This window comes from Camponotus vicinus, unplaced genomic scaffold (genome assembly GCF_025532165.1).
Source record: "Camponotus vicinus isolate PSW18456_S1 unplaced genomic scaffold, iyCamVici1.0 SCAF_9, whole genome shotgun sequence".
NCBI classification, from domain to species: Eukaryota; Metazoa; Arthropoda; class Insecta; order Hymenoptera; family Formicidae; genus Camponotus; species Camponotus vicinus.
Window position 1 is genome coordinate 9,407,909 of NW_028141981.1, and position 26,226 is coordinate 9,434,134.

Below are 26,226 nucleotides of genomic sequence, written 5' to 3' on the forward strand. Positions count from 1 at the left end.
ATCCATTTAATTCGAAAATAAATTTTAAATATTACAGAAATTAAAAATATTAAATATATTACAGAACATTTTAATATAATTTATAAATATTTAAAATAATAATTTAATAATTTACAAATATATAAAAATTCTTTTGCTATTCTTTTTGTTATCTTATCGCATTGAAATACACAAAAACATATTTGAAATACAAACAGTTTAAAATATTTCAATTATTTATATAAATTACTTATATAAATATTGCGTCTATTATATCCAGTATAAAAAAAATCAATTCTTTTTAGCGATATATTTATAGAGAGAAGCTGTCTTTTTTAAGATGCCATTATCTTTAAGCTAACTGATTTATTTATAAAAAGCCGTACTTAATTCCAAGTTATTTTTCTTTACAAAAAGAAAAGGAGACTTTATAAAACCAATAAAACTTTTTTCAGAAAGAAAATCTTTCATAAGTGGGAATTCTTCGTCTCGTTGCAAAGTTCGCCAAGCATAAGAGAATCTCGGTCATATAAAATCAATGCCTGTTCGCAGGTTTTTCCGATATAGAATGTTTTCCTCTGAAACTGGACGCGTTTGATCTTCAACTAGAAAATTGAATAACGAAAAAAATGTCGCACAAGAATTTTGAGAAATAATTCAAAAAATCGACACCTATATTCTCGCTTTATAACAACAATGATAGTATCAAATTTCCGCCTCTGCTGTTTATCTTCTCCAACAATTTCTCTTTTAATTTCCTTCTACTTAGCTGAATAATTTAGTAACTTGTAAAGAGATGGTTTATCCATCTTGAGATTGCATAAACCTGTATAAACTGGCATCATTGACACTGACGTGAAATGTTTTTTTACGGAATTCATTATTTTGTATTTAAATACTATTTTGCATTAAAATCTAAACTATCGCTATGCTCATGGAAGCATTTGCATATATAATTGATGTTCTTAATATATTATTTATAAGGATCCTAAAAATATAATAATAAGAGAAATTGTTTTTCTGAAGAAACATAGGTACTTTTTTAGAATAGTATAAAAAATGGACTTAAAGCTTGATTAAAGGATAAATTATTTAAATACTGTAATTAAACTTTTGTGAAACTTGAAACTTAATTTAGTAAATTATGTTTTCTGTTTTGATTAATTTGATTACAACGCGGTTTATTCTTCAGTAATTAATCAATTTCGTTGATTCAAACTGTTATTACAATTACTAGCAATTGTTCTTGGAAACTCTCTAAATTATGTCTTGCATGTCCTCATACTTTCATAATTATATATATTCTGTTAGTTTTTAATAAATTCTCATAAAGAACGATTTAAAAATAAAGTTATTTAGTTTTTTTAGTTCATTTAGTTTTTTTTATAGAAAATCAATCTTATATTATTTTATGTGAAATAGAATATTTAAACTTATATCTATCTTTCTTGCGTAGTATTTATATGCATACTCCCAGAGGGTGGTTTCACTTAATATCTGGTGTAAGCCCCATCTATATTAATCCTTCGGAACTCTGTTGTCGTAGTAGGTAAGCCATATTAGCGTCCAACTAACTTGTAAATTACAACGGATGCTGCTCTCTCCAATCTTTGAGCGAATGTTCACTAATTATTAATAAGGGATGGGGATTATATTAGCGAGAGGGAGAAATAAAAAAATAGAATTAGTGAGATAATTGTATTATTCATGCACATACTACCTTACGAATCTCACGAATATGAGATAAGTATAGTGTTAGGAAACCCCTAAGGGGAGGCTGCGGCTTCCTAAGAATATCGGTATCGTCTTCCTCGGTAATCCGCTATTCCCCAGGGAAAAGAGGAGTTCTACATTATAAGTTTGTCTTGATATTCGATGTAATTTCATTTTGCGCCAGGCAATCTAACCGTTAGAGGTACCTGGAGATCTTTTCGGGTCGAGAAAAGTAGCAAACCCACGCGACGTGTGCATAATTGTATATAACGTTGGAAAAGAAATTTCATTCTTCAAATGCATGACATTCTACTTTCCAACAGGATTAAAATTGCGAGTATAAGATGCTTGAGAAAAATTATAAACCGAAACACAGAAATATTATAAAAATTTTTTTCGGGGGAATTTTCTTCGTTAATTAGAAAGTTTCTGCAGAAAAAATATAAATTATAAATATATTTAAAAAATGTATAAATAAGGGGGAAGTATTTTATATTGTTATTTCTCTAAGAAAAAAATTGTTGATGGAATGTTATCTTATTAACAGTACAAACATTTATGATATTTATAAATTGCTCCTAAAATAATGCAATAACATATTATTAAGAGAATATATAATCCTTATATATATATATAATATATTTATATTTCTAATAATTTATAATAAAATATATATAATATAATATTTTTTAAAAATTAGGATATAAATATAGTACACTAAAAAAAAGTCGTTAATTTGATTAAGTCGTTAAACTAAATTATTATTTTTTTAATTGAAATATTTAAGCATTTAAATTAAATACGACATATTAAATCTAGCATGACATTATATTCGATTTAACTTAAATATTTTAATATTTTAATTAAAAAGATAATAATTTAGTTAAACGGTTTAGTCAAGTTAACAACTTTTTTTTCTCAATATATATATATATATATATATATATATATATATATATATATATATATATATAATATTTATATAAACGTTTTATAAAATATATTATACGATTAATGTGGATGGTATTATCGATATATCAAAATGAAAATAAATATTTACATGCACTAATATTGCAAATCCTTATGTCTAACTTTATTTTCAATAAGGTTAATAAAATTTTTCTGGCCATCAATCCCAATCTATAGCCGTGCTATAAATCTAGGAATCAAATTGCGACTTTTACAGGCCGTTTGTATCTCCCGCATAATAAAAAGCAACAACAGATAGAACCTTGCTAGGATACATATACGAAATTGGAACGAAATTTATACCAGATAGATCCTGTTTTACAACCGTCGACATGAAATGACAAAACACCATATAACTGTCGACAAGAACCTTGACAAAAATATTATATTCCGATAAATCTCTATGAAACCTCTATCTACTCTATAAAAAGATAGAATTAAATTTTATTATGATTAAATATCTGCCTTGCAATTATTTACTAATAGTATATAGTTGTAACATAATAATATAAGAATTATTATATTATTAGAATTATCACGTTATCAAAAAGAATATTAATTTTGCAAAGCAAAATATTTCTTCTTCCTAAATCTTTTGAAATATTTCCAAGTGACAGGGCACAGCTGTAATAAGTCATTGTTCCTAAAATTCCTTTATTTATTACTTATGTAATAAACGACATTTTTGGATAGCAAGAAATAAGAAAAAAAGTAATCTTCATCAATCTCAAAGCGCAGAAACAGACTAAAAACATTCTCCCTCATTCACGCTCTATCGATTAATCCACATCTATGCTGCCGATACTTTTCGCTTCGGTCGTACTTACTTATATCCCTTTGTGGATCCCTCGGGCACTCTTCACGAGCGTCGCCGGGAAAAACAAAACCATCGGCCACCTTTCGCTTCTCCACCTAGTACGTGGATCCACCTACCCTTGCGGCAAATGCTCGCTCGATAGGGCGCTATCTCTCTTGCTTCCTTGTCCTTTAGCTTCATTCTCTCTGGCTTTATCTCTAACTCTAATAATTTCACTCTTCGCTCGCTCTCTCTGTTCGTCGTCTTTCTTCTCCCGACGTTCATTTTTCCTTTTTCGTTTCCTTTCCGAATCTTTCTCTTTCTTACTTTATTTACATCTACATTAGGGGTGGTTACACATATTCTCTTTCTATCGTACGTGAAACTCCTGCTCTTTCCACAACTGCCTTCACATTGAGCTCTTTCGCTTTCCTTTCCTCCAAATCTGTCTTTCTCTCTCATGTGTTTTCCATCTCGCTCCTCTCTTTGTCTTCCCCCACTTTGATTCTCTCATCCCTTCTCTTCTCCCCATCCGCCCTCTCATTCTACAGGATCTGCTCTATACGTTGATCACCCTTGCTTTGTATTTTTGTCTCCTTGTGGCTTATTGTTAGTTGCATTTCTATGCATTTCGCTTGTTCCTTTTCCTTCAAACAATTCTTTTATTTCGATTTGTTTTGTTACTTTTATCTCTCTCCCATTTTTCTCTTTGAAACCCGCTTTAAACTATCTGTAATTTGCGATAAGATTCGAGACAGAATTGTATGTATAATTTTATGCACTGTATAATATAATAAATACAAATACGAAGAGAAATATGTATATAAATGTACAAATATATAGAAAATATTCGAAATAATGAAACACACCATGTATATATACAAAATACAAAATATCAGGATATACATATATAGAATATACGGCACATAAAATTATAAATAGATTTTAATTTTGAATTTTGTCACAGAATATAAGCGTCTAAAATGTATAGGTCTTATTGTATCTTTCTATTAATACACATGTCTTTACCTTTTTCTAACTTTTGTATTTCGTTCTGCATGCTGACATTTCTATTATTTCCTCGATAAAAATATTCTTCTCTTGTTTCGATCTTATTTCATAGATTTTTCGTCCCTTTTTCCCTCTTTCTTTCTTCCTATATATCTTTATCGTTCACATGTACATTTCTGATTCCGTCTCACTCGCGATCACAATTCCCATCGGATACAAGTTTATAGTGTTATATCCTTTCTCTCTTTCATCTCTTTCTTTCTTGTCTATCTCATTTCCAATATTCTCATCTCGCCTGTATCCCTCTCGTTCTGGTTGAATATTTCATCCATCTCGTTCCCTCACATTTTTCAATACGTGTAACGCTTTATCCCTTATCTTTTTCCTCCATGTAGCATTTCCTCTTCCCCTCTTTCTTTTTTTTTAATCATTATTCGCTTTTCATAGGCGTCGATATTAAGACATGTGCGTTAAAAGTTTAATAAATTTCTATCTCTATAATGTAATATATTTTTCGATACTTTTTTAAATCTTAAACATAAAAAAATTACACAATTTGATATTCCTAGAAGCAAATAAATTCTAGAAAAAAATATATATGTAAAAGAGCTTTTTAGAATAATTAAGAAAGAAAAATACAAACAACACAAGTTGTCAGAACATCAAAACACTAATTAAAAGTACTTCAGAACGCATCTCAAAATCATTAGCATTACAAACAATAATTATTTATCCTGCGCCTTTGGCCAACGTTCACCCTCGTTTACGCATATTTCCACTTCCACTCGCACATTCTCGCTCCTACCGCCCCTTTACGCACTTTCCCCACTGTACGCTACCCTTCTCCACGTCGTCATCCCTCTCCCTAGACTATTTCTCTCCTTCGGTGCTCCTTCTTCCAGCCAATAATTTTCTCTCTCTCCCCAACCGACCATCCCTTCCACGGGAGAGTCCTCGCAGCATCCCTCTCTCGTGGTTTCTCTATCACACCCCCATAGTAGTCGCTTGGAAGCCCTCCCTACACGTCGCCCGCTTCGGGCGCCATCGTCGTCGTTGTTGGACCAGCGGTTAACGGTCTCGCGCGGCACCGGGTCACTCAGTCGGCACCGCGACCCACCCGCGTCCACCACGTCTGTGGCTCGTGTCGCGCCATTAATACGGTTAAACCACTATCGCGAGCCAACACCTCGTGGCGCGCTTAGGTACATTCATCGAGATACACCCGGTGGTTTTGCTAACCAAGGTGGTTACCAACCACCTGGACACCTGGAAAATCGCCTGAGGACACAACATTGCTCATTCCCTAATCTCAAAGCTGTCAGCTCGAACCGCCAATCCGCGCGTCTTTGGACATCAACCTGAAATGGTTCGTTATTTCCTTCCTTTGACTTGCTTGGTGTTACAGCGAACGCTGCGAACGGTGAATACTCCGAGCAATCGATTCTCCGCGATCCTAGGCGCCTAGATCTCGAGATCTGTTGACTGTTGGCAACTGGGTCAGGATGTAAGCTTCAGTTATTCGCTTGTATTACGCGCACGTATTCCCAGGTATTCCCGGGTCATGTCGGTTAATGCCAGATTATTGTAGCTATCAATACTATTATCGGAAAATATCAACTTGATAGAAATTCTTCTGATAAAATCGCTGAATTTTAGAAACCTTGGATCAGTAGCAATGCAATCAATCTAATATTATAAAAGTTGGTTCCATGGTTGGTCGATGCTAACCTTATCAGCTCGTCATGTTGAATATTTATATTTTCGTGCAAAATTGACGTCACTTTCCTATTTTTTTCCTTCTATTGTTCATTTATTATTTAATATCTCAATTAAAACGCAATTTCAATAAAAACTCGGAACGGTAATTTAACGTGTCGTGAATACATAACTTATAAAGAAGATTAAATATTTAATTTCAGATTAAATAGTAAAGTGCATTTTTAAGTAATTTTTCCCTCTTATGGGAAAAATTCGAGATTATTTTAAAAGATAACTTGCATTAACAATTATACTGAAATTTAATATGATATATAATTATATGTCTAATAATATCTACTATCATTTAAAATATGAATAAAGTTTAATTATGAATATACTCAGATTTGTCGATAATATGAACAAAGTCATTATAATGCATCTTTCGGTGTTTAATTAAATAAAATTTGCTATTCTTAATTCTAAAATTTACGATTCTTAATTCTCTCATATTGTATGCATTTCTCTTTTGCAAGCATATATATATATATATATATATATATATATATATATATATATATAAGCAATAAAATATCGCTATACATTTCTATGACAGTGTTAGATGGTAACGATATTTCAGTTGGACATATATATATATGTATGCATATTACTTGTCTGCTGTGCTTTAACACATTGACAAATTGGATGATTGCCTTGTGTGACTCGACTCGCCAAGTATCTATTTGATAAGCAGAGCTTATATTCGAGAATCTCGCCCAGTGATATATGCGCGCGTGCGCGCGCGTTGTTCTCATCGGGAGAGAAGCTATGTGCACTTCTTAATTTGTATGCATTTGTTCCCCAAAAAAATAAAATTAAAGCCACAAAAAGATGTACAATTAGCCACACATGTTGTACAATATTATAAAGATTTATATATATTGCGAATTTCTTTTTTAAACTTGTCATTAATGTTTTAATTATAACGAGTAGTAAAAAAATCCTTTAATTTATCGTTACAAAGTAAATTTATATATTGAGCTTTTATAAAGTTTAATTTTATTTTTTACAAAGTAAAATTATATATTGAGCTTTTGCATTTTTATCTTCAAGTCACAGGGCTCGATATATTCCATACATAACGAAATCCAATGCGAGATATATGTGTTTTATTATTGAAAAGCGAATTAAAATTTGCAATAGTTCCATACGTCCGTGTACCAATTGTATTGTTTTATCTTTGTGTTGTATTGTTTCAGCTTTGATCATGTGGAAAGCAGCGATCAAATTCGTAAAATTTATTTTAACGAGCATACATATTGATTTTGCTGCGTTACAACTTCGAGTAAATCTCAATTTTCAGTTACAGTCATATGCACATAATGAAAGCATATTACAAAAGCCTTTTAAAGCAGCTTACGAAACTGACAAAATAAGTTAAATCCATTTTATAATTTGTTGTTGCAAAATTCAAAATAGAATCCCATCTATAACTTTATACTATATAATATATAGAAACATTTAAAAAATAAAATACATGCATACATGTATGTAAAATACATATCAGAATACTCATACATATGTATTAGAATATGCGATACATAAAATTATAAGAGAATTTTATAAGAATTTTCTAATGGAGTAAAAAAATTGTTTTACAAAAATTTTCATAAAATTCTATCTTGATTTTTATCATAAATGTTGAAATTTCGGAATTCCAATTATTCTGGAATATCTTTGGTTCGTGTTATTCAACAAGTAAACCAGCGATTGATCAGTGATGAAATCTATGTTTAAAGCTCGAGAACACCTGTTCGGATCACGATTGTGGTGATGGTCAGATGATTCATCGAAATATTCTATAATAGCTGTAATCCATAAATACGTTCTGTATCTCCATCCATTCGAAAGCACGTACTTTGAAGCGCGCGATAAGACGCTTTCCGCTTTTCATTGCTAAGAACGTCTGACTGAAGCGCGCATACTTACTACTGGGTAATATATGCGATGGTGTCTGTTCGTGAAGCGACGCGATCCACTTGGCATACAATCGCCAGCTTCTTGTCCTATCGAGTAGTAAAAGGCATCTACTTGATGCGAATGGCAGTCTCATCTGATCGAGATGGATCGATTTATCTGGCACAATCTTGACTCTCTGCCCGCCTTCGATTAAGAAATACATACTTAACATGATTTGGCTTCTGTTTCTTGCGTTATAGCTCCAGTAAAAAATCACGAATAAATTGTTAATTCTTTGTTATTTCGAGATATTTCACATATGTTTTCGTTTCACAGCGAAACAATTAATCATTTATTCCGCTACCGAAATTGTTACGTTGATAGACACAGGATTTGTCTGACATGAATTATTAACGGTGAGTAAAGTTTAAATCATTAATTATACGGAAAAAGGATTGTTTATAATTATTCATTAATGATAAAAATGTATATTTATTTATAGTATAAGAATATTGAGGTGGAATATTTTCGGTATTAAATTGTGATTAAATTTCCCTCGCATTAATCTCTCGAATCTCTAAAGCATACGATCTTTTATCCTGTTAAGCTCTTGATAAAATATATTAGCAAAAGAAACTCTGAGAGACGTATAAGGGTTTCAATGTCACTCCAGAGATGATATTAGTAACGGTAAAGCGACATTTATAGCGAGCATTCGCAGGATTGTTACGTCTAGAATCTGACATGTTGAAGAAGTAATTTTACTATTATAATATTAACAATAATAATTCTTTCATAATCACGCGTAATGGAATTTTCTATTAAAAAACTCTATTTTACAAAATTACTACAAAGACAACATGAGAAAAGGTACAAATACGATCTAATAAATGTTACATGGACAAAATATAATTTTTATAATAAACTGGTAAAAAAACTTTTTCCATTTTAAAGAGAGATTTGCTTTATAAGATCTCCATTTTATAATCCGATGGGTGAACACAGATCCGAACACAGTAATCTTCCGGCGTAAGAAGTACGTTGAGCTTCCAAGAAAAAACTTTCGCTCCTTTCGCATTTTTTTACGAAATTAATTTTGAATATATAATATTATCATAGGTGCAAAAAGGATATCGAGGTGCATCGGTGAATATTATCGCGACCATAGAGCCGTTCAACGAGAATGGGCGGCGGGGTGATTCGCGACAGAGGAATAGAAGGGTAATCGTATTTCCGGCAAATTTCCGGAGATTCGGTTGATCGACTCATCAGCGCCGGTTAACGATACGGCCTCTAATTTTGAGTCGTGTAACAACACGTTTACGTACGTACGCGAGCAGCAGTCGTCGGTCTGTCTGGAGCCCGAGGACAACGCCTCGTGTCTGAATTTTCATCGATCTGTCCAAATCCACGGGCTCGACCTTAGCCATCGTCAGCGACGTCGCGTTGTATTTTTAGCCCGGCCGAATAAAGCCTCTCTCCGAGTGCACCGTTCAAAATAAGCACCCAAAAAGAGTCATCGATAAAGATCAACGGGGCATGATGATCGCGTGATAGAGGAGACAATGGTTCGAAATACGCGAAATGATAAGCAGACGCGTTTTCCATTATCTCGAGTAATTGTTCTTAAATTGATGTTAGCACTTCTGAAATAATAGTGGAGCCTCGAATGCCCTTAGTTGAAAGTCTTTTACGATGCTGCTCGTTTCAATTGCGAATCACTGATGCGCGCTAGACGAGACTTTTGCGCGCAAGTGCGAGTATTGGATATTTCCGAGTTCGATAATTAACTTCCGTACGCGCACACGCACAGTAGATGATCAAAACACATTTTGAAGTTTACTTATCAACTTTCGTTAACATTAGCGGTTTATTAAAGTATTACTTTGTGAATAACTTTACGATGCATACTTTGTTCGATGCTGCGTACGACATTTGCATAACAGAGAGAAACCGCTGGATATTATTATTCAATTTCACAGATCCGCCTTGGTACGACGTATTTAAAATTAAAAACTATGTCATGTCACACAGAATAGCGGTGTTATCACAAACTAGCTTCTCTTTTCCACCGTGTAAATTTACAAGAGATTTATATGTTGACTTTGTCGAATTTTAATCTAATATTTCTTTCTTTTTTCATCTATCAAAAAATAATATTTAATGCTTAATACATGCGACCTTTCAATTTCGCTTGCACGGTTGAATTAATTTGAGTAAAATATTTAATAAATTACATATATATTCATTTTCCGCGATTGTGTAATGAAAAATAAATCAACGTCGACCTGCAGAAGTCGCAAATTGAAATAAATATTAGCGCAATATGAAATAAATTCTGGCCAGCAAAAATGTTCTTCAATCAAGCGAAATTACGAAAATTCGTCGAATTTTTTGTTGCGAATTCCGCTGAGACTTTGGGACCGTATATATTCGTGAAACCGAACCGCTAAAGTTCCAGGATAGTCCGATGTAAAAATGAATCGAATTATTGAAGCTTCTGTACCTATATACGATGAACACGGTATTGGAAAAAGTTTTCATCGATATATGTGGAAGAAAAAGGAAAAGAGAGAGAAATTGAGAGGAGAGGGAGCATATATGTGCCTCGTTAACGATTCGACATAAATGATAGTATTGAGAGAATTACTGCTAATTCATACCAATAAGAATATGAAAGTTAACTGCATCATAGAGTGTAAGCGGAAATTTTCCGACCGCTGCGATATTACGATCAGGTCTCTCTTGATATCGTTGATAATTTAATATCTTCTGAGTTCGCGTTTTAATATTCGCTAAAGCAAGATTATCTCCAAACTCATCAGAGTCATACAGAAAGAGGTGTATCTCTCTCTCCTGATGGAGAGATGCCCGCAAACATAGGCAGTGAACAGTAAAATATTAACAATTTTAATATCATAAATGCATTTTAGCTTTTATAATTTTCCTCTCTCTCTCTTTCTCCCTCTATCTTTCTTGTTGACACTTTCCCTTGAAGCATATACTTCACTATACTCATACAGTATACTCACTTCCGCTCCATGTTATTCCAGTACTTGCTCCTTAACTCTCGACTGATTCTAGTGTTCGTATAATACGTGTGTATATTGTGTGTATATGTTGTTATTTCTCCTTCTCTCACCAATATGACGCCATTGCGTGAATAACAAGACCATTGTTTTGATTTGATCTTATTCAAGTGTATCGAACAAAAACATTTCGAAAATCTCATTCGTTCTCGAATAATAAAAAATTGAACCTCTGTTTTATACTAATTTTTCTCAAGTTTTCTCACTCTCGTATAAAGTCTTTTTTGCATGTTCAATATTATACTTTTATTCGTTTCAATATTACTATTATTATGACATTTCATAATAGCAAAGTCTCGTTTTATTCAAATATAAATCAGAATTCCGTGCAAAGTTTGTTTAATCGTAAACAATAATTCTCTGCAGTTCTCCTAGTGCCGAGACGCGAAGTTATCCGCTTGTAGTTAAACAGAAAAGTTTAAGTACGTGCTTTGAGAATATCTGGAGATAACGTCTTGTTTATGCAAGCTGCGCTATGGTCCAAGAGCACATTGTGATGTTTGCTGTATCATCCAGTAAAAGATTAAACGTAACATTATTAACCAAATTGCATTTAAAGATATATTTCTATCTTATATATGTTTGCATATTTATAGCTTATATTATTATAAAGTTATTAAAATATTTACATGCGAATGCATAATAAATACCTTTTATATATGCATAATAAATACCTTACATATATAAATAAAATATGATTATGAGGGAGAAGAAAGCTGAGAGAAACAATATATATTTATATTTATATTGCTTGTATGATGAAAGAATTTTTCTCAAATTTATCTGCGAATAAATCTCAATAAACAAAAAAGTTAGAAATATTGCACAGCATTTCTCAAACTGTACAAATTTTTTGAATAATCGTTTACATGATTTACAAAATCGAGTGATTTATCGTGACAATGGATGCAATTGCAATTAAATGCAAAACCATTAAATCAATTGGTTAAAGCCATTTTCTTTTTAGCAACAACATCCTGGGGATCTATTATTCACGCGAAATAGACATGGAACGAACGGAAAATGGAGTTCAATGTACAATTAAGTTTCTAGTATCCATGTCCCTCTTGTGACATAATATCCATTGTTGAGTTTACAATGGAAGATACATATAAAAAAGAGCGAAAAGCTTTTAAAATTTATTCTTTTTTAATTATTTATTCTTCTTTTTCTCTTCTCTTTCTTAAAAATTCCATATTCTACTTATCGTCGTACTATATTCAAAGTAACTTTTTTCTTAGATCATATTCTTTTGTGTTTGCATTAGTATATGTGGTGGTGGTGTGTGTATGTATCTATACCACATTTTTAAAACTTTTTAAGATGATATTTTGAGAAAATCGCGCGCATATAAGAATATTTTTCACTTTTATTTTAATATAACAATTTTTTTTAAATAAAATTATTAACACTAAACAATTTTTATTTCAATTTTTTTATTTAAATTTATAAAATATTAAACATATATATGCACTCTTCTTCACGATAAAAAAATATAAAGTTTTAAATCCTCTTATAATATAAAATTATTAACACAAAACAATTTTTATTTCAATTTTTTTATTTAAATTTATAAAATATTAAACATATATATGCACTCTTCTTCACGATAAAAAAATATAAAGTTTTAAATCCTCTTATAATACTTTTTTCTTCTAAAATTTAGATATTTATAAATTTAAATATTTATTATTATTTTTTATATATCACTATTTTTTTAAATATTACTTATTAAGACATTCTTTATCAAAGAATGAAGTTTTCAAGTGCGTTAAACGGAGAATTCTTGACAATTTACCAATTTTATCAAGGAATTTAGCGTAAAATTAATACAGAGGTTGTGCGCTCGATCAATCGCAAACACGGCAAACGTAGGAGAGCAGATACGTTGCTAATAGGAATTGTGAATAGCCGCACGCGGTCCATCGTTGACAATGACGTTGACGGGTGGAACAATAACGCCAGACGCCGTTGTCGATTGCATTCGCGAGGGCACGCAAAGGAACGGTAGACAAAAGCTCTCATTCCCTGTCGCGCGCGGAGACAACCACCGTGTACTGTTCACTCATTAACGATGCGCGTCTTTGAAACAAAGACCTTCGTCATCCTCTTTACACCCTATCTTCTAATAATATACATTAAAACACCCGTCACATAATTATAAAGAGAACAACTATTCAAAAAAAGTAGTCGTCGCTTTTCGAAATTAGCTTTCGTTTTCGTAGCTCGAAAGATTCCCAAGAATGTCGAGCACCATTGAATTCATGCAATCACAGCTGGCTGTGTGTGTATGTGTGAATTGTAACATTATCAAAACTACGTGGAAATCTCGCAGAATATTCAAATGAATATCTTAACTGAATAGAACCATATGCGAATTAATTTTGAAACTGGCGAAGTTGTTACTCGCTATTAAACCCCCCTTGTACACAAATTGCATGGCGAAGCAAAGGTTATGACGTTTAAATGCGAGTATACTTCATAGCTTCATCAGTAATAACAATAAGAATGATAATTATCGAAGCTTTTGATGAAATAGTAGCCGGAATAACTTGGAAATAAGCGCTTTGATGTATAAAGAGAAATGTTGTTCCAGCTAATTAAATCCGTTTGAAGTTTAGAATTACATAAGCCCGCTTTAAGTTTAGTTAATTAACATGTCTGTTATCGGAATGATATTCAAGCTTCGCAGTAATATTTTGATATTCGCGAACGAATAGTAGACACGAAAAAATGTGAGGATAATATTCTTTCTCCTTCAACAAATATGCAATTCATGTAGAGATTTAAACAGAAGACCTTCGTTGATACCAATTATTGGCATATTTTGACGAATGTAAATACTACGATACAATATAAATAAAAAAAATTGCTTTTGAGAGCTGTTAGCTCATGCATATTATAAATAAACTATATTCCATTTCCATTTTCCGGAATAGTTTCCTACCGTCTCTTGTTAGTTGTAAGCTAAATATCGATATGCTTGCACAGACACAAACGTACAGCATCGTAGCTCGGAGCAATAAAGTTCACTAATTTTGCTAATTGAAACGGTTACTGTTTCAATAACTAACTTTTTATTAAATATGAAATAACGATGAAATTGCTCCAGGCAAGAGATGCTTCTCTGATAAATGCTAATTGGAATTATAAAAGCGGAAGAATATTATGCAACATACATATTCCTTCTTAAATTTTAATGATCTATAATTTGTGATAAAATTCGAGAGAAAATTCTATTTATAATTTAAGGCAGAATTTTGTATAATATTCTTAGATATTTTAAAATATATAATAAATGCGCGGTACGTAAAATTATAACTAATATTACATCTGAAATTAAACAGATCGTTTAAAGCGCACCTTTTATACAGCAATATTTCTATAAAGATCTTTTCCTGATGATATGGGAATAATACAGGAATATATGTGACATGCATATATAAATTATAATTTAAGGTAGAATTTTGTATAATATTTTTAGATATTCTAAAATATATAATAAATGCGCGGTAGATAAAATTATAAATAATATTACATCTGAAATTAAATAGATCGTTTAAAGCGCACCTTTTATACAGCAATATTTCTATAAAGATCTTTTCCTGATGATATGGGAATAATACAGGAATATATGTGACATGCATATATAAATTATAATTTAAGGTAGAATGTTGTATAATATTCCTAGATATTCTAAAATATATAATAAATGCGCGCTACGTAAAATTATAAATAATATTACATCTGAAATTAAATAGATTATTTAAAGCGTATCTTTTATACAGCAATATTTCTATAAATATCTTTTTCTGATGATATGGGAATAATACAGGAATATATGTGACATGCATATATAAATTATAATTTAAAGTAGAATTTTGTATAATATTCTTAGATATTCTAAAATATATAATAAATGCGCGGTAGATAAAATTATAAATAATATTACATCTGAAATTAAATAGATCGTTTAAAGCGCACTTTTTATACAGCAATATTTCTATGTATAAAGATTTTTTCTTGGCGATATGGGAATGATACAGGAATATATGTGACATGTATATATAAATTCTTTTCTTTTCTATGAAAAACTATGAAATTTTCTTACATTACACTTGATTCCTCGCATAATAATTATGTAAATGTTTCCGTGATATTCTGTCGGATGATATTCATTAGATAACCGCGCGAATTTAATGTACCTCACGTACGATCAAGCGATAATGGTATCTACGCTCGATGCAATTTCCCACGGTGAAGAGACCGCGACACTTGCAGTTCGCCAACCGCGTCGTTGAATTCGCACACCACGAAGCTTTTCAGAAACAATGTCGCCGTCGTTAATTAATAAACCGCGAGCGGATTTCATCGCGATCAATTTGCGGACGCGTCAAAGCGCGACGACGACAGGTGAAGCGCTATAGCTACTACCACCAACTGCATTTGGGTGCATTTGTGTGACAATCGTCCATCGTTGCAAAAGGTTCACACAACGGGAAAGCATCTATCCCCGGCCCATGAATACCGGTCCATTCTGTTGATGAGAATGCGTTTTAATTGTGGAAAACAAAGGACCGCTTGAGCGCGTACACAAGAGCGTGTACGTGACGCGGTAACGAAGCTAACTTGTTGATCTCACTTAAGCGGGTAGCTTTATTAAGAAGGCCGTCTAGGGAATAATCGTGCCGCGGTGTCACCTATTTCAAGAATCGAGCTCGTTCAAGGCTTCGCGTTGTTACTAATGCAAAAGGAGATCGAATTCAAGCGCATGTTTGCCGAAACTTGAATTTTGGAACAACGCAACCACCGATTCGGAGCGAATTTCGAATTCTAGTATTTAGAACCCAGATTCCAAAGACGCTTTCCTGTTCGAATTTCTGAGATAGTTTCGAGCGAGGTCGAATTTAATCCGCGAGAAACTCGTGAAAAAGCTGTATGGACAGAGAACAAAACAAATCGGGCACAATTTTTTTGTTATTTTCAAGATATCAATATCTCTAGAATCGCAATCTCTCTTTAAAATAAACGATTGCATGGCATATAGTATATGCCGGTTTTTTCTCCACTGAAATATATTTTCAGAAATATAAAAAAGTTCACACACAAGATCACATAGAAAATTTTTTTATCATTTCAAAAAAATATTTAGAAACTATTTTGCAGCATTTTGTAAATTTAAACATTCTGTATTTTTAATCGCATAGTTTTAATTATGATTACAAATGTCTTCTATAATTTCTTTTATTTTTATTACGGTGAGCAAAGAAACCAAAGTTTTTCTTTTTCAGAACCTAGTTTCTGGCTGGCTTTTCAACTAAAGTCGAAGTCCGATTTCACAATTAAGTGCTCGCAAAACCTTCGATCGTGGAGATTACAAATCGAGGAATCACCTACAATAATCTTTTTATACCGTAGAGAAGCAGCGCTTTCGGTGCTGTTTAAAGAAGCGTTCGACTTGAAAGAACACGAGATCGTGTTAGAACGCTTGATTACATCTTACGCTTCATTCTTTGCTCAGATCAGATATAGGTGAATTTTAGCGAGAAAAACTCGGAGAAATAAATTTTGCGGTATTCTAATTTTATTTAACAGCAAGTAGCAACATTTGTATGCAAAGTACTACTTTCTTGCTTTCATTACATTTTATAGGCAAAAGAATGTAATGAATTCTTATATCATGTTTTTGATAAAAATATGATAAAAAGAATTGAATTGAATTAAATTTATCATTTAAAATTCAATACAATGTAATATACTGTACAATATAATTATATATATACGCGCATATATATATTAATATATGCACATATTAATGTTACAATACAGTAATTTTGGACAATAATAGACATTACATAATAAATACAATAACTGTATAATTAACAATTGTAATTTTATATGTCTATCGTGAATAACCGTCATTGTAATTTCCACTATTATTGTGTTCGCTCAATTCAGAGCAGACTGATTCAGAGCAAAGGTTAATTACAATAAAGCCACATTATAATCAGCTGAAAATTACTTTCCAGCTTGGTCGAGCGCATATCGCAAAGGGGAGAATGCTCGGCGGTTAGACGGGGTTGAAGAGAAATGCACCTAAAGCATCCTGCTTTTGGCTCTACAAGGTACACATAACGATGTCTCTTCTAGGTCGTATGAGAGAATGTGATGTGACAACTCCTTCCTTCCGACCTTCTTCCACACGGTGGTAGACTCACTTTCATCGGTGTGTCGCTAACAAGCAAATCCTTTGATCGATGCTGACGTTTGCGCAGAGGCGTAAACTTCGTCGTTGCTCGAAAAAAGCTTTAAAGAAATTGGGAATCAGAGAGAGAAGTCAAAGAAATCAGGAAGCTTTTATCAGTCTTTGATTTATATTTCTCCTCGTGTGTAATAGCATTAATCATTTGAAGATACCGAGGAAACGGCAAAAAATAATCTATGCGTATTCTTAAATGCGTTTGCTGTCAGATGGAGATAAATAATAAATAATTCCGAGCAATAAATAAATGTCAGATTGTGTAGGAATGATAAATCAGAAAGACTATTAGAAAAGATAAGAAATTCAAGGAAATTTATCATTTCTGAGAATTACCCTCATTTTCATATTGACGATAAAAGCAATATATAGAATGGATGCATATGTTCTAGCATAAATAAAATATTTAAAGACTTATAAAATTTGTATTTGCTTCGTTGTTGTGAAATATCTTTTTCTAAATTGCAAATTTTACAATATGTTTAATTTTGCATCTAAAATAGATGAAGAAGATATTGAAAAGACATACATTTACAATATTTATCCAATAATATATATAAAAAGCATCATTGCGAGCATCTAACACATAAATTAATATACTTTTATTTTTATTATTTCTTTTTTTATTATATTTTAATTATTTTTTTAATATGTGCAGTTATTTGCAATCACAAAATTGGTCTTAAAAATGAAACAATAGCCTTCGTATATATGGAATAACGAAATTTTCTTTTCCACATTATACCGTCGTTAAGAATAGATCCTTATGTTTCCGTTGAAATAATGTAGCAGTGAAAAACAGAGTAGAAAAAAGTCGATTTGTAAAGAGCATTCCATCGCTTCCTCTGTTTGTCATTCCGCGACTTCCGTTTGTTTCTTCAAAATGGAGTTCAATGTGCAACGAGTATTTGACGAATATCATTGTCAGTGAACTTTAAAGAAATATATTTCCATGTATTCTGTGCACACGAGGCTAAATAATTATATAGTTTTATATGTGTGTAATGTGACTTTTTCTACACGATATTATACATGGGAATATCAGAAGTAAAAAACAAATTTATAAATTAGTCTATAATTTATAAAGACTTAAAGAATAAATTCCATTATTTAATTTCTTAGAAAAATTGATTAATTATAACATAGAAATTTCACAAAATATAATATGTTTTAATAACTGTGATCTACAATAGATGAAGCTTAAACAAGACTCCTATATTATATTTGCGAAATATAATAAGACATACAATAGAAAAAGCTTTCGGAAAAAGCGAAAGGTAAAAAAGGAAATTAAATGAAATATATAATATTAAAAAAAGATAAAAGTAAACGGAAGCAGGAAGGAAGGAAGGGGAAACATTGCTACGCGTTCTAGTTCCGTATCTTTTAAATTCTCGTCTGCAATAAAGTGGGAGATTTCCTTTCCAGGTGACAAATCGAGAAGAAAAGATATAAAGATGCCGGTCGGTGGACGAGTCGCTGGTAAAGTCGGGATATACAGCTCCCACTACAATGGTAATGTGGATGTGGATATCGTTCTATTAGGTATATATGATGGCCACATCGGCGCCAAAGCAATTTTTGATGTTAACGGTGATATTCTGCGCACGTAAATTCGCCATGTGTATTTATCAATGTAAATGAATGTAAACAGAAATTGCTTCGGTATGATTATGGCGCGAAACAAACTGTTGGCAGTTGGTGGCGTAATTCTGTTCAATTGTTGAGAGGACTTTTCTTTCTCAACCATAGTATTATTATAATTTCTATATATCGCGCATGAATATATAAAAAATTTTCATATTATTTCAGTATAATTTCTTTTATATTCTCGCGACATATATATTGAAAATAAATTTATTTTTTAGTACTAAATTTTTTTCTGAACGTAAATTTGAAGTCCTTTCGAGGAAAAAATCAGGATGCATATATTAATGTTATTTTTCATGTCTTCCTATAACATATTACAATTATTTTATTATAATACATAGTTTATTTTCAAAATTGTTAATTGTTATTTGAAATGTTGTCTTCTTATTTCTTTCAAAGCTTGGCTGCGTTAATTTTCAATGTGCTTTGATTACGCAAGATATTTTTCTATAACATATAATTTTTCTACATTTTTCTACACAAGATATATCTCATATATTACATAAAATAAAGTCATATATATCAATATTTGACAAATTCATATTTTACATTTATTCTTTCTTTCAAAAATATACAAGAGATATGAAAGATTCGAATAAACTGAATTGGGGCATACAAAATTGAGCATATTTCATAAAAGCTTGTGCATATACACAATACTAAATTATTACGCCACTATAACGTCAGACAATTGTAAAAACAACCTTCTATCACATGACACAAATCCCTACGTAGATAGTTACAAGGCTCACTTTTGGCAGCAACGGATAAAATTGTCAGTGTAATCAATAATGTGACCGGAATTGCGCTGATTTACTGGATTTAGTGGATAATTTACAAATATGTTGATCCTGGGCCAGCTGGCAGGAAGCTGGGCCAGGTTCTCTTTCTCTCTTTCATTCATAATTTACAAATAAAATTTCACCTTGATCTTCAGCATTTACTTAACGATTGGATTTTCTCCAAGTATTTGCTTCAAATTTTACTTCAACATGATTCATCGATCTTTATGGAGATTTAAAACATTAAAGCGCACAAATTCCTTTCAGACGATTAGATTTAAATCATTTGACAAAATAAAATTATTTGAATTGAAGCAAGTGTGACATTTTCGTTTTATTAAAATTTGATGCAAAACGCGACATTATTTCATCGAGAAACAATTTCATGAAAGCAATATTCGTAGCTTTAAGATGAACTTATATATAGGATCTTGAGTTCAGATTGAAGAAGCTTACGTTATGCTTCCTAAATCTTCCTAAATCGTGCTTCCACCGCAATCTCATATTTAAATATCTTTCTCAATCAATCTTCTACAAGTTCATTTTAAAGCGAGACAAGCTTACTTGTTACGACAGGCGGAAAACCAGGTCTCATACAGCGACAAGTTATAAAGATAGCTTACAACAAACTTAAATACAACATGACTATGAAAATGGAAACAATATGTGAAATAAAGTTTTCGCAAATCATGTTTCCTTGCATGTCAATCATGCTTCTAAGCTTTTTTTTAAGTGTACAATTTTGTATCATGGTAAAAATATTATTATAAAAACATGTAAAATATTATTATAAAAACATTGTGGTAAAATATTATTATAAAAACATGTATCGCTTTAATTTTATGAAGAAACCAATGTAATATTCTCTTCTCATAATGATAAAATTCCTCCTTTTTACATGCCACAAAATTTTACATTTATAACAGATAAAAAGACTTACTCAAAGGTTTTCTATTCAAGAAAGAATCATACCATTTGAATCACATCAACAAAAGCGTGTAAAAAAAAGTATAATACAATTGCGAGATAAATTCAGTGTATGGTTTTAGGAAAAGGCTACAGTGGCATAAATGAGGAGATCATCTGGATCAGCGTAGGTATGGGGATCACCATAGCGATCCTGATCACCATAGCGCTGTGCTACATCGCCCGTGAAAAGTGTCGCAAGCGACACGAGGGATACTACACCTCCTGACGTATGTTTCCGCCGCCTTCGTGGGCATCCTGGTCATTTAGCCCGACGACACCGGGAATACTATTCAGTCCAACCTCGTCGAGAGGCAAGCCACGGGCTTACTACATCACCGTCTGAATTCTTGCGTACTCTGTTACAGAGGAAAAGCCTCTGGAAGTCATACGAAAGTCATAGATGCAAAGTATATGCTACATTAACATAAACACAATACGAAAGCAGCTTTACACACACATCAAAATTGAAAATCTTGAATTATATCTCCTCTCTAAAAAAAATCAGTTGAAAGAAAAAAGATAAAAATTTTTAAATAAAGATTTTGATATTTTGATATTTTCAAAATATCGAAATCAAAATTGTAAAATATATCGAAGGAAGAATATATATTGCGTGTATTATAAAACTAGGGAGAACGAGGTACTTATTTATAAAGAGGAATATCGATTCTCCTTTAAATGTAAAGTTTTACCATTCTGTTTCTATCCTCTTTGTGAAATACATTCGGTATCTCGTTCGCATAATGCGTACTCAGCTGATATCGCGCGTTATGGAATTGCGGCCTGGTCTTTTCCTGCAAGAGAGGATACTTTTCGCACCATTACGTACATTGACAAGAAATAAAGAGATTTTCAAGAAAGGAAGAAATTGTCTTAAAGACTTAAAAGTTTGATGAAAGTGTCTACCTAAAGAAAGGACAACACGGATTTGCAACACGTAATAGCGGCTGTTTGAAAACAGCACCGTAAGTAGTAGTACTCTGATGTTCAATAAATTGTGATTTCTTCTAAACGTATCCGAGCTTTGTATCTATATAGTGGCGTGGTGTATGTGTAAGCGTGTAATCCATGGACTATTGTTGTCTATACGTATCCTCGAAAAGATCTAACAGTATTAAAACAATGTTTCTAAAAGACGACAACAGATTACTAACTAGTTAAGCGCACTGTACAGATGAAGGACGATTATGTGCTAGGCAGTTTAACTGCTTAACAGAACAAATCAACAGAACAAATCAACAGAACAAACAAGAAAAAAGACGCCCTAAAATCAATTGATATTGATGAAAATATGTAATTTTTAAATACGTAATTTTGGAAATTTAAATGTCGAACAAAAAGAAAAATTGACTTTAATAGAAAAGAAAAGATTTTTCATTTTTTACTACAAATTCTTGATTGAAACTCGCGAGAATTAAAATAATCAGAATGAGATCGAAAAAAATTCAATGTGACTTTAGAATTACACAATCCTCAATTTGGAAAAATAGAGCTTCACTGCATTGCTGATTATTATTGCAATTTTATAAAAATGCACTTTCGATTTTTACAATAATATTGAATCTTTACGATTTTATTGATTCCTTTCAAATTCAAGTTTTTACAACAAGCATGTGATTTATTAATATTTTTCGAAAAATTTATTACAATATACATTAAAATATATAACAATTTAAATATCATATTTTTCACGTTGAGTATGAAACTAACAATTAATACATATTTTATGCAATATATTTAATGCCTATTTTAAGCAATTGAATTATGTAGGCGTTCTGATTATGAACGAGAATGCTACCGCCCGGAATGTCGTTTTTGTTACTCATTCAGTATTTCAGCTCGGGACAAATAAAAGAGTCTCATCAAAGAGCTCCCAAGCAGAAAATTCTCTCTTCCAATGAAATTGCAGTGATTTACGACTATTACGTATCACGAGCATTCACGAATCGCGCAATTTGATCCTTTATCATGCCATAAATTACAAAGTCTCATTCGAATAGATTTATAACAATGAAATTGATAACAATCGAAAATCTTTGTCTTCTTTTTTTCCACAGATATTCTAATTACGAGCTTTATGTTCTTTTCAAAACGCAAGAGATCTGTACTTTATATTAGGCTAGATAGTCCTGATCGCATCAATCATTTATCATAATTAACTTTGTTATCTGTGCTTTTCGCGCTTCGAGATCCATTTATATCATATAATATTATCACATTATAATAAAATTTTCAATCTCGTGTTGTGTTGCTCTTTATCCGATGACTATAGAAAATTGCTTCATCCCTTCAGAAATCATTCTGTTATACGTTTCAATCAATACTTCGACAGCACTTCGCATTATTAAGTCTCTTGCAACTAACGCTTTCTTTCCGTGGAACATACGTTTTCTATAAAAACGCGCGTATATTTACGAGTAAAGCTCTGAAAATTACTTTCAATCGCGCTGTTCTTTCATACAGTTTTTTCAATTTTTAAAATATATTTAAAAAAAGAGAATAAAATTTTAAAGTCAGAAAATGAAATGTATAAATGACGGTTTATCAAATTATTTTAAAAAATTAATGATTTAATACACATACAGATTACGATCTACAAATGTTATTTTTTAAATTATAAATGGATCTCGAAATAAAATAACACTTGAGTACATAAATAAAGATTCTTGTTCAACAGAACCTCATAAAATATTTAAAGTAATATTAAAGAAGACAATAATTTTCGACAACAAATTTTCAAAGTTGAGCTTGTTAACGCAATAATTAAGTGAAAACTAAAGTTTTGCGGAAAATTTTACACTTAAAATGAAGCGTCGAGAATTGAGAGCAACTTTGCGCAAGCAATATTTACTTTGTACGCGTTTATTTTTGCACAAACATCGGATACGTCCAAACGATTTCCTCTATGGCATATATGTACACTCTCATTAGATTTGGACTTCATCGGTACATCTACGTAATTAATGGAGTACTTTAGCTAATCTCGAGACTACGATTCATTCAGTATAATGTGTAAGAATTTTCTCTGACCAAATTCTATAATGTACTTCCGAACTGAGATTGTACTTGAGCCTTGATTTGAAGGTATCAACCTCTAGAAAAACTAATATATATAGAGCAATGAATATTTGTTGTTAGAGCAGAGAATTTTCCTGAAGCCTTGTTTTTCAAAGAATCGAGAGATTTTACGCAATTATATAAAGATATTTGTTGAAAGCTAAAAGTTTACAACAAATGATAATTGTCTATCCCTTACACAAAAATTAATTTTAAATTTATCATGTAATTGCGAAAATGTTTCTCGTATAAGAAATATATAAATATATCACAATTCGAAAAAGAGTTATATAGCTTCGGGAAATTCTATGTGTTAGAGAGTTATATATATTGTTGACGTGAATAAAAAAAAATATTGTGGATAACGCGTTAGAAGAATCTGATGAGTGCGAAACGGCGGCCGGTTGTCAATCAACAACGAAACAATAAAAATAAGAATAAACTTTTCAACGTGTATTATATTCTTTATTTGTAAAAATACACGAGTTAATACACGGCTTATTTCTTTAAATATAAAAAAAGTAGACTCATTTTCTCAATATTTACAGTCTATATAAATATCATTGTATAATGTGAATTTTTATCTAAATGGTAAATTATTCTTATAGATTTATATTATAATTATATTCTAATCCGCGAAATGGACTGGAAGAAAAATTTATGTTAACATCAAGAGTTAACTTGTTCGAGACTAAATATTTTAACTCTTCATTATTGTATACATCTATTGAAATAATTGAAAATTTGCATTTATATAGTCGCTGTAATATCCACGTGTAACTGTGTGAATAACAAATAGATTCCATAATTCGATTTTAATCAATTGAGATAATGAAAAAGACTCGATCTTTACTGGTGGAATTATTAATTAATTCGAGTGGCTCTCGCGTTGGAGAGTCTTGACACGACCGGTGACCTCGCACATAAATATTCCTCGCGCGTGAAATCCACTATCGTGGACTTTAGATATATACGTATTTATACGTATTTTATAATATCGAGAAGAAGAACAAAGAGCTCCACGCACATCTGCAAAGCGCATAGCGCTTATTTTATAGATTTTAAATATATAGTATTATTGTATTCAACGTACGCGCGACACACTTTGTGCGTATATACGATTGTATACACTTGATAGTTTGTATCTCTATCGAAAGTAGAAGAGATGCCGAGCGATACTACATCTACAAATGACCAACTTAGATCGCTATATGTATTAATGACGTACTATTTCTTCATTTGTGCGTTTGTAATGAATAAACTATTATATCGTATCAAATTTTTCTATCATAATTTCTCTTATCCTTTACAATTAATTAAACTGATTAAATTAGTTAAGTATTAAATAGTAAAAGTGTCTTTTAAAAATCATTATCAAAGCAATATCATCAGTAATCATCAAGAAATAACTTTAAACTAGCAAAGACATATTTTGTGACGTAATCGAGAATACAAAATTTTATTCGAAAATTGTTTAATTAACAGTTAGGGGGTTTTTATGAGAAAATTTATCAAATAAATACACTTTGTATGTATCTGGGAAATGGAATAAGTGATAATGAGAGAGATAACAGAAACATTTTCAAATCAGTATGATATACAGCTTTGTACATTTATTTTGTAAATTATTTCCAAATGATAATAATAATAATAACGCTATCAATCATATTAATAATAATATATTTTGTGATGCCATAACACCTGACAATTGACCATGTCTATCTAAGTAATGTACAACGCTTAATAACGAATAAGAGATTAGTACCAATTTTCATACACTTAACTATCGCAGGAACTCGTGGCGAATGAAAAAAAGTGTGTTGTGTGCAAGCTGCCTTTAATAATTGGCATTTATTAGTTCCTATCGTTTCGTGTCCTTATTCCATTATTCTACTGACTGTAATTTCCGTCATGAGACAAAACAGAAAAATATACGAGAAACACATTAAGCTTCTGTGTGTTGAACGCATATATTAACTTAATTGTTACACGTATATTACGCGATTGGACTTTATATGGTATCAAGTTTCTTGGACGATGCACTTATTTCTCTGTCGGTTCGTATTCATTGAGAGAATATGCGAGAACGTGCGAATAAACTACACTAAAAAATTATATTAAATTTAATTAACATCAAGATAACATATATATATATATATATATATATATATATATATATATATATATATATATATATATATAAGATAACATATATATATATATATATATATATATATATAAGATAACATATATATATATATATATATATATATATATATATATATATAAATCTTGCAC

At 31.3% G+C, this 26,226-nt stretch overlaps 1 protein-coding gene across 5 annotated transcripts in view; it reads left to right on the forward strand.

The window, feature by feature from the left end:
• The window catches only part of LOC145977566 (uncharacterized), a 29,222-nt gene extending 4,021 nt beyond the window's left edge, over positions 1 to 25,201 (forward strand). The window contains exons 1-4 of one of the 5 annotated variants that reach the window (XM_083109674.1): positions 5,482 to 5,834; positions 17,241 to 17,336; positions 18,899 to 19,015; positions 20,952 to 25,201. In XM_083109674.1, coding sequence (XP_082965800.1) covers positions 18,928 to 19,015; positions 20,952 to 21,097 — 234 coding nt within the window. In that variant the 5' untranslated portion in view covers positions 5,482 to 5,834; positions 17,241 to 17,336; positions 18,899 to 18,927 and the 3' untranslated portion in view covers positions 21,098 to 25,201. Of the gene's footprint in view, positions 1 to 5,481; positions 5,835 to 17,240; positions 17,337 to 18,104; positions 18,518 to 18,635; positions 18,748 to 18,898; positions 19,016 to 20,951 lie in introns of those variants that run through there. The other 4 variants (XM_083109679.1, XM_083109677.1, XM_083109676.1 and 1 more) reach the window with 4 other exon arrangements.
• Positions 25,202 to 26,226: the final 1,025 nt, after the last annotated feature.